Source organism: Peromyscus maniculatus, chromosome 8, assembly GCF_049852395.1.
Source record: "Peromyscus maniculatus bairdii isolate BWxNUB_F1_BW_parent chromosome 8, HU_Pman_BW_mat_3.1, whole genome shotgun sequence".
In the NCBI taxonomy this organism is placed as follows: Eukaryota; Metazoa; Chordata; class Mammalia; order Rodentia; family Cricetidae; genus Peromyscus; species Peromyscus maniculatus.
In genome coordinates this window covers 31,134,079-31,151,595 of record NC_134859.1, presented here as the reverse complement: position 1 = coordinate 31,151,595, position 17,517 = coordinate 31,134,079, and the positions used below count along the sequence as shown (strand labels likewise).

The 17,517-nt window shown below is 43.6% G+C and overlaps 1 protein-coding gene across 2 annotated transcripts in view; it reads right to left on the bottom strand.

Moving 5' to 3' along the window:
* Nucleotides 1-17,517, bottom strand: part of LOC102927243 (hepatitis A virus cellular receptor 1 homolog) — a 34,715-nt gene that overhangs the window by 14,001 nt on the left and 3,197 nt on the right. Inside the window, exons 1-4 of one of the 2 annotated variants that reach the window (XM_076578233.1) lie at nucleotides 9,642-10,095; nucleotides 9,080-9,137; nucleotides 6,508-6,846; nucleotides 769-1,020 (exon numbers count right to left, since the gene is read on the bottom strand). In XM_076578233.1, coding sequence (XP_076434348.1) covers nucleotides 769-1,020; nucleotides 6,508-6,846; nucleotides 9,080-9,137; nucleotides 9,642-9,650 — 658 coding nt within the window. In that variant the 5' untranslated portion in view covers nucleotides 9,651-10,095. Of the gene's footprint in view, nucleotides 1-768; nucleotides 1,021-6,507; nucleotides 6,847-9,079; nucleotides 9,138-9,641; nucleotides 10,096-17,517 lie in introns of those variants that run through there. The other variant, XM_042283890.2, reaches the window with a different exon arrangement.

Here is a 17,517-nt window from a genome sequence, read left to right as displayed (position 1 = left end):
AAGTAAAATTTACAAGTCATCCATTGACTCTTTAAAGAGGTGGTATTAGGATGCCTTTCCAGTGAGGATGTGGAAACTGTACAAACCCTCCAAACATCCATGCTCATGGCAGAGGTCTGACCCTGGAGTCAGAAGAGCCAGCTTCCAACCCAAGTGAACAGGGACAGAGTCTGAGCCACTTTCTGTCTCTGTAACTTCCACCGTGAGCTTTCTGACTCTGTAAGTTCCTGTCACTATAAAATAGGGACAGGTCACAGCTATATAGAACAGAAGTGTCTGAGAATTAAACTCTGCATCAGAAAGCATGTATCATGCTACCTGGTGCTCAGGAAATGCTAAATGTTACCCTTCCTGAACTGTGGCCTCAGCTGCATGGCCCAATTTCAAAATGGATGTAAGTGGTCAAGAGTCTTCCCACCCTGACCCTAGTTCTCAGTCATTTTTTAGTTTTTCATCAGATAGTCAGGTCCAGCTGGACCAGATTCCTACCATCATCATCATCTGTCCTAGATCAGTGATCCACCTAAGTCTCGCTAGTAGTGAATCCCCTGGGAATCTGATATAGAGAGGTGAGTATCTTCCATGTTCAAGCTCTTGCACAGCAGAGGGGAATGTAACTTATGACTGGGAAGTTACAGACTTTGTGAAGCTGTTGTTGGCCCAGCTAACAACTCTTCACCTATATTCTGCTTCTGACTTGACTCAGTGTCTGTGTCCTACCGACTCTCATGAGAAGGACTCTGGGTCCTGAACCACATAGGGTTGTACCTGGTGTGTGAGTTTGTGTTGGTGTTGGTGTTGTAGAAGTAGAGGTGGAGATTCTGGGTAATGTTGGTACATGGGTGGGTCTTGCTGAAATAGTCGTGGGACTTCCTGTAGTTGTGGGTCTTGCTGTAGATGTGGGTCTTGTTGTAGTTGTGGGTCTTGCTGTAGTTGTGGGTCTTGCTGTAGTTGTGGGTCTTCTTGTAGTTGTGGGTCTCCGTGTAGTTGTAGGTCTTGTTGGAGGACTTGTGGGAATTTCTGGATTTGAAAATCAAGATGAAACAAGGATCAGTCAACAAGAAGAGACAATAACTTTTGCTATGACACCAGTGAGAAGCTGAACCCTGAGAGGCTCCTCTCCTGAACTTCTGTTCTTTGTCACTGACTAGCTGCACTGACAACATGGAGCTGAGCATAAAGTCCTTGTTCCTAAGGACACACTGTATAAATGACAGGTGTCAGATGTGGTGATATTGTATTCTCCAATATATTATGCACCCTAATAAATTTATTTGGTGTCAGAGAACAGAACCGCCATAATATTAAACATAGAGGTTAGGCAATGGTAACACATACCTTTAATCCTAGCATTCCAGAGGCAGAGATCCATCTGGATCTCTGTGAGTTCAAAGCCACACTGGAAACAGTGAGGCGTGGTAACAAGAGCCTTTAATCCCAAGAAGTGATAGCAGGAAGCAGAAAGGTATTTAAGGCGTGGGGACAGGAACTAGAGCTGGTTAAGCTTTCAGGCTTTGAGAAGCAGTTCAGCTGTGATTCATTTTGGATGAGGACACAGAAGCTTCAAATCTGAGGAAACAGGATCAGCTGAGGAATTGGTGAGGTCAGGAAGCTGTGGCTTGTTCTGCTTCTCTGATCTTCCAGCATTCACCCCAATAACTGGCCTTGGGTTTGTTTTTATTAATAAGACTCTTTAAGGTTCGTGCTACAGTAAGATCCTCAGATCTCTAAGCATCTCTGTGAGACTGAGAGGAAGCTGGGACTGCTCTCAGTGGTGACTGACTTCCCCATAGCTTCCATGCCCAGCATGGTCATTTCAGTCAGTCCTGAGAGGACACAACATACAACTCTGCATCTTAGCATACAGACCCCTCACAAGCTGCAACATAAATGGGATTTGCACATTGGGATAGAGAGTGGACATTGTCTATAGTTCCTTCCAACTGAAGAGAGACAAGGTCAATAGCCCTTATCCAAAAATGTTTGGTTTCAGAATTTAAATCTTTCTTAACGATTTGGAATATTTGCATATAGAAAATAACTTATGGGTCGGGCTCAGGTATAAACATGGATTGATGTAGCACTCATTTGCCTGCCCTTTACATATACAGCTTTAAAGAAAGTTTATAAACTTTTGATAATTATGCACATGATAATTTCATGGAGTTGGATTTTCCAAGTGTATTATCAAGTCTGTGCTCAAAGGGCCCAGATTTTTAATCACTGAAGACTAGGTATTTTTGGATTAGTCAGGTTCAACCTGCAATTCACAAATTAACAACATCCAAAGTGCTGTAAGCATCCAAGCAGCTGCTGATGGTCTCAGTGTAAGGATTATGTCTTTATTATGTCACCAGCCTGCAAGTGTCCCAGCCTAAAGAGCAGAGGTGCCCTTCCACAGGTCTCTCTCTTTCCCCGTTTTCCCTCTGTCCTCTGCATGCCCCAGCCCCCCAATAAAGCTCTAAAAGGTTACCATGGCTCGTGATTCTTCCCCCACCACAACATCCAGCGCTCTCTTCTGTTGGCATGGCCGCCATAGGCGGCAGCCAGCCATGAGCGCTGCTTAACCAACATCTGGTGCTGTCCAGACTCCGGATAGACCACCAAGGAACTGCTTTAACCGCTGCAGCTTGCCGCCTCCTCCCCCCCCCCCCCCCCCCCCCCCCCCCCCCCCCCGCCTCCAGCAAGACCGTGAGACCATGAGCACACGCCCCTCGCCTTTGCTGGACCCCCACACCATTACCGCTGTTGCTACCACTGTCTGTTTCTAACCTGGTCTGGTTAGTTTGCTGATCCAGTCTAATGTGTGGGCAGAGGCCTGAGCACAGTACACACCCTCCCTGGAGAGCATAAATCTCTGAGGTGGAGAAAAGCAAGCATGTGGACAATCTAGTCAGGTCACTGTGAGAACAAACCCAGGAAAGAATCACAAGCTCAGGAGCTTTGCTTCTCTTGCTCTGGGGCATTTTTCTTCCAGGTAAATGGGAAAGTCAAAGGAGCTGATGAGGGTCCCAGAGCAGCTGAAGAGGGAGCTCCATGTGTTTAAATCATGAGACGTGTACTTGGTTGTTGAATGAGGAAACAGAGTTGCTGGCTCACTTACACACTCATTGAGTGCTCAGTGACTTTGTAAGCACTGACCTGCTAATGAATTTCTAAGCTTTATAAAACCTTCAATTAATAAACTGAAATTAGTAATTTTATGCTGTGATGCCATACATAGGCCTCTCCTGGTGCTGAGAATCTAACCCCAGGCTTTTAGGCTAGAATGTGTGCTAGACAAGTGCATTTCCCAAGATATGACCACTGTCCTCACTTGGTTATTGTGTGTTTTCATTCAAGGGACATAACCAAAGGCCTTAGGCATGCTAGACAAATTTCTAGACATCCCCTCAGGCCTTTTTTAAAGAGAGATCTCTCTATTGCGATCTCTCTCCTCCACTTCCCCACCCCCTCTCTCTGTGTAAAGTTTATTCTCATATAAGTGGGTACCTTTGGAGGTGAATATCATTCAACTTCATCCAGGTAAATAATACAATTTCACAACTGTGATAGTCACTAGGAACCTTATCATCTCTTCCCCAAAGCTGTCCCTATACATCTTTCTTTGCACACTGTATGACCAACCAGCTTCTTCTGGCTTCCCTAAGTTGCCTCCAAGGCATAGATTTGCAAGGCCACTCCTTGCCCCCATTACAATGGGCCTCATTCTAACAAGGTGTGGTCGCACATGTTCATACTCTCAACACTGGGGAGGCCAAGGCATGGGCAAGAAGTTTCAGGTCAGCCTGATTTACAAAGCAAGGCCCAGTCTCAAAATCAAGAAATCAGTCAATCAATAAACAGAGATCCAGAAAAAATGGTTCAATGGGTAGAGGTCCTTGACTTGCAAGCCTGGTCAGCAGACTTACACCCCTAGAACTCACACAAGGTTATAACAACACTACCAACCATATGAGTTTGTCTTTTGGCAAATTCATCAAAACCCACCACATACACATCATTCATACACAGCCATACAATAATAAATGCAGTTTTAAAAATCAAATTAAACCTAAAAATAAATGAAAGGATGAATGAATAACAAAGTCTATAAGTTGGGAGCCTAAAGAATAATGTTCTTAATTAAAAAATATAGAGACAGGTTGTTTCTATTATAGCTATTATTGATTTCTATTTACCCTTAAGTAAAAAGAGATTAGGAACAGCATCAGAAGCCACGAAGTCCTGATGAACCTACTCTTCTAGTCAATGCAAGAAAATCAGGATATCTACCTCAAGAAGGAAAGTGTAAAACCTAGTGCTTGGTGGAACACTTCTTTAATCCCAGCACTCTGGAGGCGGAGACTGGTGGATCTCTGTGAGTTCAAGGTCTAAGAGCAAGTTCCAAGATAGCCAGAGCTACATAGAGAAACCCTGTCTTGAAAAAACAAAAAACGAAGAGAAAAGTAAGAAAGGAAGGGAGGGATGGAGGGAGGGAGGGATGGAGGGGGAGAGAGACAGAGACTGGGGGGGAGGGGAAGAGAGAGAAAGGAGAGAGAGAGAGAAAAAAACAGAAAGGATGGATGGATGGATGGATGGAAGGAAAGAAGGAAGGAAGGAGAGAGAGAGAGAGAGAGAGAGAGAGAGAGAGAGAGAGAAGGAAAGAAAGAAAGAAAATGTAATGAGTCCAGATTTGGGGATTTCATGAACTTGTTACTGTTAGAACATGGGTTTGCACCTTTAGACCAGATACCACAGTCTGAATAGGTCAAGGCCCACCTCGCTGCTGCTCCCTGACACAGTAAAGAAGCTGTCTGCTATGTGCCCTAATAGCAGCCCTGATTTGGACCTAACCAATATCTGGCTGTTCGATACTCTCTGTTACTTAACCTATGGTGAACTAAAACACATGATAGGAAACTTTCTGATGAAAAAAAGAAATAAAAGGAAGACATGACTACTCCTACCCATGGTGCAGATTTACTGTAGATATGAGGGAGAAATCAGACAGAAGCATCCAGAAGGATCCAGAGTGAACATGACCAGCAAACTGAACTCCTCATGTGAGGAGAGAGGAAAGCCAGGAGCCAAGAGTCGGGGCCAAGAGGTCAAGAACCCAAAGGGGCCTGTCTAGCCAAAATGACTGGGTTACATAGGGAAGAGCAGCTGGAGGAGAGGCAGCCCAGCCCAGGAGAATTTAGGGAGGGGGCGGGGTGTGCCAGGTACTGGCCTTGCTGAGAGCATGGCAGCCAGTGTCTGCTTTGATATGTTAATAGGCACCTTAGTTTGCCTTCATCCTTAGACCTAGCAGCTAACACCTCCAGCACTAAAAGATGTAACAAGTCAGACTTTCTCCTTGCTCCAGGGACCAGCTGGAGACTCCTCAGGGGGAATGCTGAGAGGATTATTCTGCAGGCTGCTCTCTCAACAGGATCCTCTGTAGACCTGCCATTCCAGTCATGGCAGCTCTCTCTCTCTCTCTCTCTCTCTCTCTCTCTCTCTCTCTCTCTCTCTCTCTCTCTCTCTCGTCCTTCCTATCTGTGTCACTCTAGTCCTTCTTATCTCTGTCTCTCACACACAATCCTGCTCTTAACAAAACTCCCTGGAAGCCTCTTCACACCCCATCAAGGGATGAACCTCATAGACGATATTGTTTCTGTCTAATGCTCTCCCTCCCAGCTGGAGGTCTGATCTCGGCCTTGGGGCCTCCTCATTCTAATAAAGATGATTGGAGGGAATTGTGTGTCAGTGTCATATATGGACTAGCCGCTGCTGCTCATCTGTTAGTACACTGCTGAGTGAAAGTGAACAGGTGCTGGAGGGAACCTTCTTCTGTGTGGACATTTCCAGTGTGACAAGATGTGAGACCTATTTCAAAGGCCCAAGGCAGGGCAGACAGGCAGCAGAACTCTCCACCTATGATGAGGCCTGTGCTCAGCAAGGTCAGCTGACCATTGTTGAAATCAGCTCACAGAGCAGCAGACCCCTGCCTGTCTGCTTTTCTGGTTAGAGCTGGAGTGGCTTTACAGTGTTGAGGATGGGGATTCAACATTCTCAGATAGACCCACAGAAAGGAGACAATTCTTAAAGTCACATGCTTCCAGCTTAGATAAAGCTCTCCACTGTGTTTCAGGATGGAGAGTGGAGGCAGTTTCATGGACCAACAAGGCTGTCCCAAGTACACTTAAGACCTGGATCCTGACTTATGGATCAGGCCTTGAATTAAGAGTGATTTTAGGACTTCATCTAAGCAAATAAAGTCATCCTGTGCCTCAAAAGAGAATATTTAAGGCTGTGTTTGATGGCACCTGCCTGTATTCTCAACACTGGAGTTAGAGACAGGAGGATCAGGAGAGCATGGCCATCAGAGAACAGCCTGAGGTACAGGAAATTCTGTCTTTAAACAACTCAAAAGCAGGTGTTCAACCAAACATATTTCTGTTTCCTCTTTCTCGGAAAACAACAAATTGCTAGCAAACTCAGGTTACTTGCAAAAAATAAACAAAGGAAAAAAAGAAAGTTTACCTGGTTTAACTTCCAATGAAAAGGTCACTGTCTGATCATTGAACCATCCAGGGATCTCCACTCGACAGCAATACAGACCACTGTCACTCTGAACAGCATTCTCTATTGTCAAGGACACATTTCCTCCCGAAATATGCCCCTTTAACTGGTATCGGCTGCTCCTCTGATAGGTGACACGGTATCCATTGGTCCAGATAAGTGTGTTTCCACAATTAAAAGATGGACATGCCCCTCGGCCCCAACAAGTGGTAGTGACTCCTCGGGATGTTGAGTAAGTACATGGCAGTGTGACAGGGTGACCCACCACCCCCTTCACTGATACAGAAGAATCCACAGCACCTGTAAAAATAAGGGGCAGAGAGTGAATGGAGAATTAATATCTAACATTTTCCTAAAGTTTTGTTGTTCTTTTTCAGAAAAATATGAAGAGCAGGGACGTAAGTGGAATCCCAGCTACAGACCTTTTTTTTTTTTTATTGTTGTTTTGTTTGTTTGTTTTATTGTTTTCATTTTGAGGTTTTTGTAGGGAAGGCTTGAAAGGGAACAGACAACTTAATGTTCGTTGTTATCACTTGGTCTCACTTTGTACCCTTGGCTGACCTGGAACTTGCTGCATAAACCAGGCTGACTTCAAACTCCCAGAGCTCATTTGCCTCTACCTCCCAAAACCTAAGATTAAATGTCCAGTTTTACAGCTTGAATTTGAAGACTGTAAACAGTTTTCTCTTAGCATATTCTTTCTCAGTGTGATTATTTAATAGATACATTTGTGAACAAGAGAACTTATTTTATGGTAGGATATTCACACAGATACTTTTCATTTCTTTTTTCTTCTTCAATGTGGTATTTCTTTTGGACACAGGGTCTTGCTATATGCCTCATACTGGCTTTAAATCACAATCCTTCCATTTCTGCCTCCTGAGTGCTGGGTAATTAACAAGTGCCACTGACACCAACTCGAATGTTTCATTATTAAACATTTAAAACTTTGTTTGAGAAGCTGGGCGCCTAAGTATCGCTTGGAAACACAGAACTGACTTGTATACTCAGAACTTGGGAGGTAGAGGGAGGAAGATGAGGAATTTAAGGCCAGCTTCATCTAACTATTGAGTTGAAGACAAGCCTAGGATTTGGAGAACCTGTATCAAACCACCCTCCTCCTCCTCCCCACAGTGCTATGACAACAAAATCACTAACTCTTCCCACCTCTCCTAATCAAAGAGCAGAGCCATGGCTTTGGAAAAGTATTGTTGACTTCAAGGCAGAACCTTAGTAACTTCAAAGCCAGTCTTCAGAAAGGGTTTTAGAAAACAACCAGGAGGGGCTGAGCTTTATTTTGAACTTTACAATTAGCACTTTATGAACAAAGAGAAAAACCAAAAACCAAACAAACAAAAACACTAAGCAGAGGTCCCTTCTTATAAGTTGTTGACATTCCAGAACTTGAGCAAGACCCACTAGCAAAGTAAAACCACATAGTCAGAAAATATGTAACCAATAACTTAATGATGCAATTTAAAAACTGAAATGATTAAATATAATTATTTTGGGAATGATGGAACAAAATTTCTAATACCAACAGCTTCCAACAGCCTTTAAAGGAACTCTCAGGGCTGAGAATGGAGCTCCATGATACAGTGCTTGGCTAGCCCATGCTAGCCCCTGTGTTGGATCCCAGCACAGGAAACAAACAAATAAACAAACAAAAGCACAAAACAATGAACTGTGAGATTCCCTAACTAATCACCTATATGCAGCCTAGGCTGTGAGGTTGGGACATGATCGAGAAAGCACATTTGTAATTGTATAAAAACGAGTATTATATTTCTTTCTGGGATACTCATTTCTTGATTTTGCCAAACACCTTTTTTGGATCACAAATAAAACATATGCTATTTTAATTAAGTCACAGAAATATATTTCTCACCAGTGATCTCAGCTTTTAGGAGAATCTCAGACCTAGAGGCAGGAGGATCAAAAGTTTGAGGTGATCCTCAACTAGCTATGAAGTCAGGGCCCAGCCTGGACTAAGTTAGACCATGTCTCAAAGACAATTATGTTATTCTTTCTTTTCCCTTTTCATGAAACACTTTGAGTTAGAATGTTTTTAAGATAAATAATTGAAGATGGCTTAAACAAGCAAAAATGCACAATGAAGTGGAATTAAGGCTAACTTTGACTAGCCATCCTGCATGGAAAGCTCTGTTTCTGATTTTTTGTTAACAGTTGACTAACATATACATGCACATGCACTCACCCATACGTGTCCATCACATATATGCACATGTCCTCACCCTTAACTTGACCATCACATGCATGCATGTGCACGCACCCTTACTTGTTCTTCACATGCATTCATGTGTTCTCACCTCATGCCTGACATGTTCTTGGCGATCATGATTATTTAGCCATAAGTTTTGAAATTCATACAGGTTAAGAAAGTTCTTTGGAGCTACAATTTATCCTGGTTCTCTGCTCACGACATGAGCCATAATCAAAAAAGCCTGAGGACTGTCATCTCTTCTGTCAGCTCTAGCCTCCTCAGCATCCTCCAGCTCACCTACTCACTGACCTGGGAGAAGTAGTATGAGTCCTGAAATGAAGACTTGAGGATGCATCATGGTGTTGACCTGAAGGAAAATCACAAGACACTATGGTTAGCTGTGGCACTCAAAACCCCCTATCTGAGCAGGTCTTCATTCTGACTATGAATCACACAGGCATCTCTGATAGGAACTCCTTCCTCCCAAATCCCCTCTTCTTTCCCAGTCCTTCCTCACATACAGCCAGTCATCTCACTTCTGGTCATGAGATAGATAAGGCAGCAAACAGAGAAAACTGAAGGCAGAGACAAGAGTGTGTTCTCTGGTAGAAGTCTAAGCAGAGACCAGTCTTCTAATGGCAAAGAATCACTTGCCTCCCAGTGGACACACAATTGTTTCTGGCCAGTAGTTACAGTGGCTAATCCCTGAATCTCAACCACCTTAATCACTAGCAAGATATCCTGAGCCAGAATACTTCTACACATGGTTTCTGAAACCACATCTTCCTGGGAGATGTCTAGAGATACCTAGAAAAGCACTTGGTACAGAACAAAACCTTCCATTCACAGAGCCCCTTCATGCCTAGATTACCTTCTCCATAAAATAGCAAGGAAGTTTGCTCTTTGGAGAATCTGCTGTGAAGGGGACAATAGGCTGTTGACTCGCAGGCAGCAAATCCCCATGGAACCTCTAAGGCAGCTGCTTTTAAGCCCTTTCATGGTGGGTGTTACTTGTCTTCAGATTCCAACATCTGGATTTCAACGTTTGTTTCTTAATTGGTAAACCATAAAACCATGTGTAAGCCTTCCTAGTACTTCATTAACTCCACTTCTGGTCAGAAGATTCCATGACTTCCTCTCAGAGAGGAAAGTGTGCCCTGTTACCAGTCTTAAAGATAGCAATGGCTTTCATGAAGCCTCCATGGCTCAGCATCTTCAGGCCTGGGCCCTGCACTATTCACACTAACAGCCCCTATACTGAGAAGACATCAGAAATCTAATGCTGCAAAGTGGTGGCCAAACAATGATTTTCATGAACGTTTTAAACATCTTATTTCTTTATTACAAGACAACTTCAGAACATATAAAACCAACATGAGCCAGGCAGTGGTGTGCACGCCTTTAATCCCAGCACTTGGGAGGCAGAGGCCAGCATATCTCTGTGAGTTCAAGGCCAGCCTGGTCTACAAATAGAGTTCCAGGAAAGACACAAAGCTACACATAGAAACCCTGTCTCAAAAAACAAATCAAGACAAGACAAAACGAGCAGGAGACACAACTCTCCTACTTTTTAACATGGTACCAACCATGCTGTCCCTTTAGAGTGCTATTGAGGAAGGATCCTGTACTTGGGCATTCACTGTCTCACACTGTTGGCTCCCTTCTTGACACATGCTCACTGTCACTCAGCCATCTCACAGGGTGTCCTATGGCCTACTCACTCATAAAATGAAGAGAACAGGCAGTGATGGTTAATAGCTTTCTAGGTTCACAAAGGAAACCTTCTCTACATCCTGGAATCCAACTGAGTAACTAGGTGAGGTCTACCTTGGAGTAAGCACGTTGCTGGTGGCCTCAAATCCTTTTATTTTCTGTCTCTACATGTTTGAGAACACTTTAGTTTATCTAACTTCTGAAGTTTGAGCTGTAGTTCCCTGTAGAATCCACACTGTGAAGATCCTGCAGGGAGACTGTGGAGGGATGTAAAGTTGAAGTTCAAGAGTCACAAATAGTATAAATTCTCTCTTGTCCCCTCAGTAGCCATTTGCTACCAACCTCTGCATCTCAGCTAACATCCTTGTGACAATCAGTAAAAACTTGTGGAATGTATTGTTTACATTTTCACACAGCTAGCTAATTATATAGCTAAGAATTATAGAACTTCAGAAACCTATACAAGAGATTTCTGTGTTCTACTGTGTCCCATCTGCCTGATGTTTTCACCAGGATCCTAGGTAAATGCAATAATTTTTGAGGTTCTTTTGTGTTCAGACTATAAAAATTCACATAACCTTTTCCACTGTGGATCATGAGAGTCATGATAAACTAAGCTACATTGTGTTCTTGAGCCTTGGTCATTCACAATTGGTTCACAATATTCCCTTATTTTCCTTGGAATAAGACCAGCATTTTTATCATTTTTAAAAAATTATCCTTAAATAGTCTTGTGTCAGGCAGTGCATGAATATGCCAGGGCACACATGTGGTCAGAGGACAACTATGTGGAGCAGGTTCTCTCCTTCTATAATACAGGTCCTGAGGGTTGAACTTGGGATGGGTGGCAAGCACCTCTACCTGCTGAGAGATCTCCTGGACCCAAGAGCTGCCATTTGTGCTGTCAAAGCCTAGAAGAATAAATGTCACAGTGGCTTACACAGAATTAAAACATGCCTCTTTGATTAGAAAGGCAAAATGTTTCACTACTAGTTTTACTATGACCTAACACTAGGCCAAATCCCAATGACATTAAGAAGAATTTCTGAAAAGATTTTTATTTCAATGCAGTTATCATTAATCAACTAAGGATGGGGGATTATGATTCAGCACAACAGGGATGTAAAATATCCAGAATTGTGCAAGCAACTTGCATGGGTATGTGAGCAACTAACAAATAAATTCACAAACAATGAGACAGATGGTAAATGTGTAATCAGACCATGTCATGTCCCTCTGACAACCCCACCTCAGCTCTCTCAAGGAGCAGGGAGCCAATTCCTTACCCAGTGTTTTTGTTGTTGTTGTTTGTTTTTTGTTTTTGTTTTTTCCTGATTGCTGTTCTATAGGCATGTGGACTTTCTTTCCCATTCATCTCGAAAGTCTGTCCAGGCAGTGTTCTGTCTTGGCTCTTCTTCCTTAACCCCACAGACAGTTTTCACTTTTTCTCCTTTCTTACTGATCGCTGCTTAAATGTCTGGGACATTTCCCATGGATCACTTGCCATCCTGCCCCCCTCCCAGATCTCAGTTGCTTATGGCTATTTTGTTCTTGTGTCCCTGAACATCCATCCCTGTGGCTGTGATGGCCTGGTCTCTGCATCTCTCTCCTCCTGGCCAGTGCCACCAAGTAGAAGCTTTGTTGTTGTTTTTCTTTGTTTCAACAGAGCTAACATGAATTTATTAAGGAAAAGTGAAAAGGAGATCCCAAGAGGAATACCTGAATACTATTTAGAAAAAAAAAACCCCACCTTTTGTGACAAGGTTTCCCCTCTCTCACTCTCTGTGTGTCTGTCTTTCTCTCTCTCTCTCTCTCTCTCTCTCTCTCTCTCTCTCTCTCTCTCTCTCTCTCACTGTCTGTCTATCTGTCTTTCCCTCTCCCTGTGTGTGTGTGTGTGTGTGTGTGTGTGTGTGTGTGTACATGGACACACACATTATATATATTTATATATAGCATATATGTGTGTGTGTGTGTGTGTGTGTGTGTGTGTGTGTGTGTGTGTTCCTTGCCTGAAATTCATTAAAGTTCCATTTAAAACTCACAACTATTGTCCTGATTCCACCTCCAGAATGCTGAGATTACAGATATGTGCCACCATGTCCAGTCATCAATAGAACCTTCTCTGATGAGGGTGTCATTATGTATGAGTTCTATGAAATATTGTAGCTACCAGGGACTGATTTAGCACTGATAATATGGCTAGTACAAGTGAGTAAAACATTGTTTTTGAGACAGGGTCTATAAATGTAGCCCTTGCTGTCCTGGAACTCACTCTGTAGATCAGGTTGCCTTCAGACGCACAGAGATCTGTTATCTCTCACTCCCAAGTGTTGGGATTAAAGGAATGTGTCGCCATATCCAGCAAATTGAGAAAACTTTTCGAAGATTTGTTTTTTATATCTTAAATTATGCATGTGTCTGTGTAGCTCTGTGCACTACTTCTCAGGTCCCTGCTGAGTCCAGAGACATCATATGCCCTAGAACTGGCATTACAGGCACTTCTGAGACTCCTGGTGTGGATGCTTGGAATTGACAACACATCCTCTAAAAGAGCAGTACAGGATCTTAACTGCTGAGCTGTCTCTCCAGCCTCCAGTTGAGTAAACAGTATTTCATTTTTCCATCTAATTTGATTTTAATTGTTAAGATATTGCACATGACTACAGTGCTAGATGGTACTCAACCATAGGTTCTATATTTCTTCGAGACAATTTAAGTGTGGATAGAGAGATAAACAAATGGAAATTTAAGGATATGGAGAGATGACTTCATCATTCAGGATTAGCAGGTAAGAGGATAGGAGGCAATATCTTAAAAATTGACATGTGAGAGTCAGGAGTGATGGATCCTATCTGTGATCCTGGCACTCATAAGACTGAGGCAGGAGGGTTGACATGAGTTTAAGGGCAGCCTGGTCTACATAGTAAGTATGAAGCTAGACAAGGCTATAGAGTAAGACCCTATCAATAAAGGAAAAAGCAACATGTGGTATAGTTCTATAATCCCAGCATTGGAGAGACTGAGGGCAGTAGGACTGGCAATTCTGAGCTAGCCTGGACTATAAAAAAGGAAAAATATAAAGAAGCAAACCAAAGTCAGTGACAGGAGAGGCTAAGAGCTTAAGGGAGACAGGCGAAGGGCAGAAGGCAGCAGAAGTAAGGAAAGAATGACAATGGGAGCTGAGGAGCTGAGCCATTAAATATCACAAATCCTTAGGGGTGGATTTCCCCACACTAGCCCATCAGCTTCCACAAGTCCAGTCACTGTGCCCTAATGCTCACAGAGGACATAATCCAGTGGAATTCCTTACTAATTATTTCTTACTCTTGTCATAAACTCTCTACTACTGTCTGTGAACGTGTGCAGGCCATGGCACTCATGTGAAGGAGAAAACAACTATCAGAGATTGTTTCTCCCCTTCCACCATTATTAGGATTCCAGGATCAACTCGTGTATCTGGTCGGCCAAGCACCTTGATGCCCAAGCCTTGTCCTAGACAATGGAATTTTTTTTTCTTTTTCTTTCTTTTTTTTTTTTTTTTGTTAACCTGAGCTTTGCAGTCTTCCTGAGTCACTACATTTTAGGGTCAACTTTGGCATCCTCTGAAGATTACTCATCACTTGCAGGGGAGTACTGTGTGATAACAGGATTTTGGTATGAGACCAGAATTCCCAGTTCCTTACTAAAGAGCTTCATTTGTGGGAACATGGGGATAGCACATTGCCAAAGCCCACCCCAACTTGGCCTCTGCTGCCTTCTCTGAAACAGTTCAACTGCTTGAATTCACATTGTTTTCCCCCCATTGGCCCTGTGCACTACTAGGTACTCACTAAATCACTCCATAGTACCTCAACCCCACCACTTTATCATAGGCCACTATCCATAAACAGACTCCTGAAATCCCCTCCAAATGGTCTCCTAATGTCCCAGAGTCCTCTGACAACTCTGCTTACCATATAAGTCAGCCATTTCCCTTCACTTCCTACTCACATTAGAATGCTGATAGTGAGACTGGAGAGATGGCTCACAGTAAAGAGGGTCTACCACCCTTGCAGAGGACTGGAGTATGGCTCCCAGCACCAACCTCAGGTGGGTCACAATCACCCTTAATTCCAGCTCCAGAGAATCTGAGAGTTGAGAAGGCTTCTGCATTCATATGCAAATATCCATACAGTCACATGCATATGCACATAATTTAAAATAATAATTATAAATCAGAAAGGTAGATAGATAAAACTACAAGAAATTCATGTTTACTATAGCAAACACTACTAGAATACTCAAGTTTTACTGATATCACATTTATTGCATAGCTACAACATATTATATATGATTCCATGAATTTTGTATATATTAATGAATTAAAGACCCCTGACCTCATGAAGCTTGTATTTATGTAGAAAAGTAATATGTTAAGAAAAATGTTTTACAGGGATGGAGTGGGAAAGCAATGTGAGAGATACCATGATGGAGGGAGATATCATGGGGACAGAAAGAAACCCAGTTCTAGGGAAGTTTCCCGGAATCCCCAAGGATGACTCCAGCTTGGTCTACTAAAAAGGGTACAGAGGGTGCCTGAACTGAACTGCAGCAGCGATCAGATCAATGAATATCCTCACTGTCAAGACAGAGCATTTCTCCAGTGACTGATGGAGGCAGTTGCAGAGATCCACAGCCCAACACCAGTCAAGCTTCAAGAGTCCAGTTGAAGAGAGATGCTGTGAGCAAGGGGCATCAAGATCATGATGGGGAAATCTGCAGAGATGGCCAAACCAATCTAGAGGGAACTCATGAAAGTTGGATCAATGGCTGTGGAGCCTGCATGGGACTGGACTAGGCCCTCTGCATGGTGAGAAAATTGTGTACCTTTATTTGCTTAGGGGCCCCTGGAGGTAGAATCAGAATCCATCCTTGGAGCATGAGGGTCTTTTTGGAGCCTACTACCTATGATGGGACACCTCCTGCAGCCTTGAGGCAGGGGGAAGGCCTTGGACATGCCGCTACTAGATGTGCCTCCTCCTGGGAGGCCTTGCCTTCTTGTTGGAGGTCGGGGTAGGGAGTGGGTTGAGGGGGAGATTGAGAGGGTAGGAAGAGGAAAGAGGGGGATTTATTTATTTATTTATTTATTTATTTATTTATTTATTTTATTTTGGTTTTTTAGATAGGGTTTCTCTGTGTGGTTTTGGTGCCTGTCCTGTCCTGGATCTCACTCTGTAGACCAGGTTGGTATCAAACTCACAGAGACTCATCTGGCTCTGCCCTGCCCCTGAGTGCTGGGATTAATGATATGCACCACCACTGGCCAGCCTGGTTCTAAACCTTTTTAATGCTGTGACACTTTAATATAGTTCCTCTTGTGATGATCCCAACCATAAGATTATTTCATTGCTACTTCATAACTATAATGTTGCTACTGTTATGTATCATAATGTATATCTCATATGTAGGCTGTTACAAGACCCTTGAAAAAAATCTTTTGACCCCCAAAGAGTTGTGACCCCACATTTGAGAACCCCTGCACTGTGGTATCCTTGCCTGTCATCCTAGCAGTCATACAGTCATCAAAGGGCACCAGGTCCTGGCACCGCCACACCCCAGCAATGACTCTATATTTCCTTGTGCAAAGAACAGTCCTCACTAAGTGATTCCTGAGCTCTGTCTCAGTTCCCCCATGCCCTCTTTTTCTTCACTGGTGTCTCTCCCTGTCCCCTCCCCTGCCACAGGCACTCTCCCACATCTGGACCTTTATCCTCCCTCTTTCTTCTCCTGTGACATCTCTCTCTGGTTGGCCTCATCTTCTGCAGCTTTGCTCACATCCCATCTTCTCTGGGAAAGCATTAGAAAGTCCATGTAGCCTGGCAAACCAAGTTCAAATTGCACCCACCCCACCCCCTCCATCCTACACTAAAGCTCCCACAGCTTGCTGTCTTCTGTCTGTGTCTTTCCCCTTTGTTCACTTGTTCATCCAAGAGGAAGATGGTTAAGACTGCTGTCTGTCTGCAGCCCTCCTCCTGTGTGACTGAGGATGAACTCCTTAACCTCTCTGAACTATCTGAAATTTTTAAAATGTTTTGCTTTTTTTTAATTAAGAAAAAAATTTTTTAATTCATTTTACACACCAATCAAAGATCCCTGCTAGATGGTGGTGGCACATGCCTTTAATCCCAGCATTTGGGAGGCACAGCCATGTAGATCTCTATGAGTTCAAGGCCAGTCCGGTATACAGAGTGAGATCCAGGACAGGCACGAAAACTACACAGAGAAACCCGGTCTCGAAAAAACAAAAAAAGGTTGAGAACCACTGCATTAGTGTCTGCTGCAGGAATTCAGTGTGGAAGAGATAACAGAGGGCAACATGATCAATGAACTTAGCACAGTTTGCTCTGCCTTCTGAACCCAGCAAGGAGAGCTTTGCTTTCATTGACCCCATTGTCTTTTGTTGAATGGCAGAAGCCTGAACTAGGTATTCTGGGGAATGTCTGTGCTGAGGAGAATGCCTTTTCTGAGATGTTTTGTGTGCTGGTGCAGGGCCCTGGGGCCTCCTGGGCATGGCTTTCCTTCAAAGGGGCAACAGAGAAGAGGTGTCCACACACAGGCAGAATCAGCTCAAGCAGCAAGAGCATAAAGACAAGGAGAGCCTGAAAGTCAAGGTCAAACATCGGCAAAGGCGCCATCAATGATCCCAGGTCAGCGCTGCAAAGGTCAGGGTGAGGTTGGTCCAGAGGACCTTGCACCTGCAGGGCCGGTGACCTTGCCGTGTTGGAGACATCAGTGAAAATGGATGCAAGAAAACAGAAAACAAGGCAATAGCAGGAAACCCAGAACTGAGGGTCTGTGGACTGAAGCTCTCTCCTCTCCACACAGCAGATGTCTAAGCAGCTGGACATGGGCTCAAGATCCCTAAGACTGTGACCTTGACTGAGTAGAAGAGCATCCAGATGGGGGAGGGATAGAATGCTGAAGGTCAGAGCCAAAGTTATCTCAAGGTATCTTAGATCTTTGAATAGCCATTAGCTACTAAGCTCAGCTTCTAA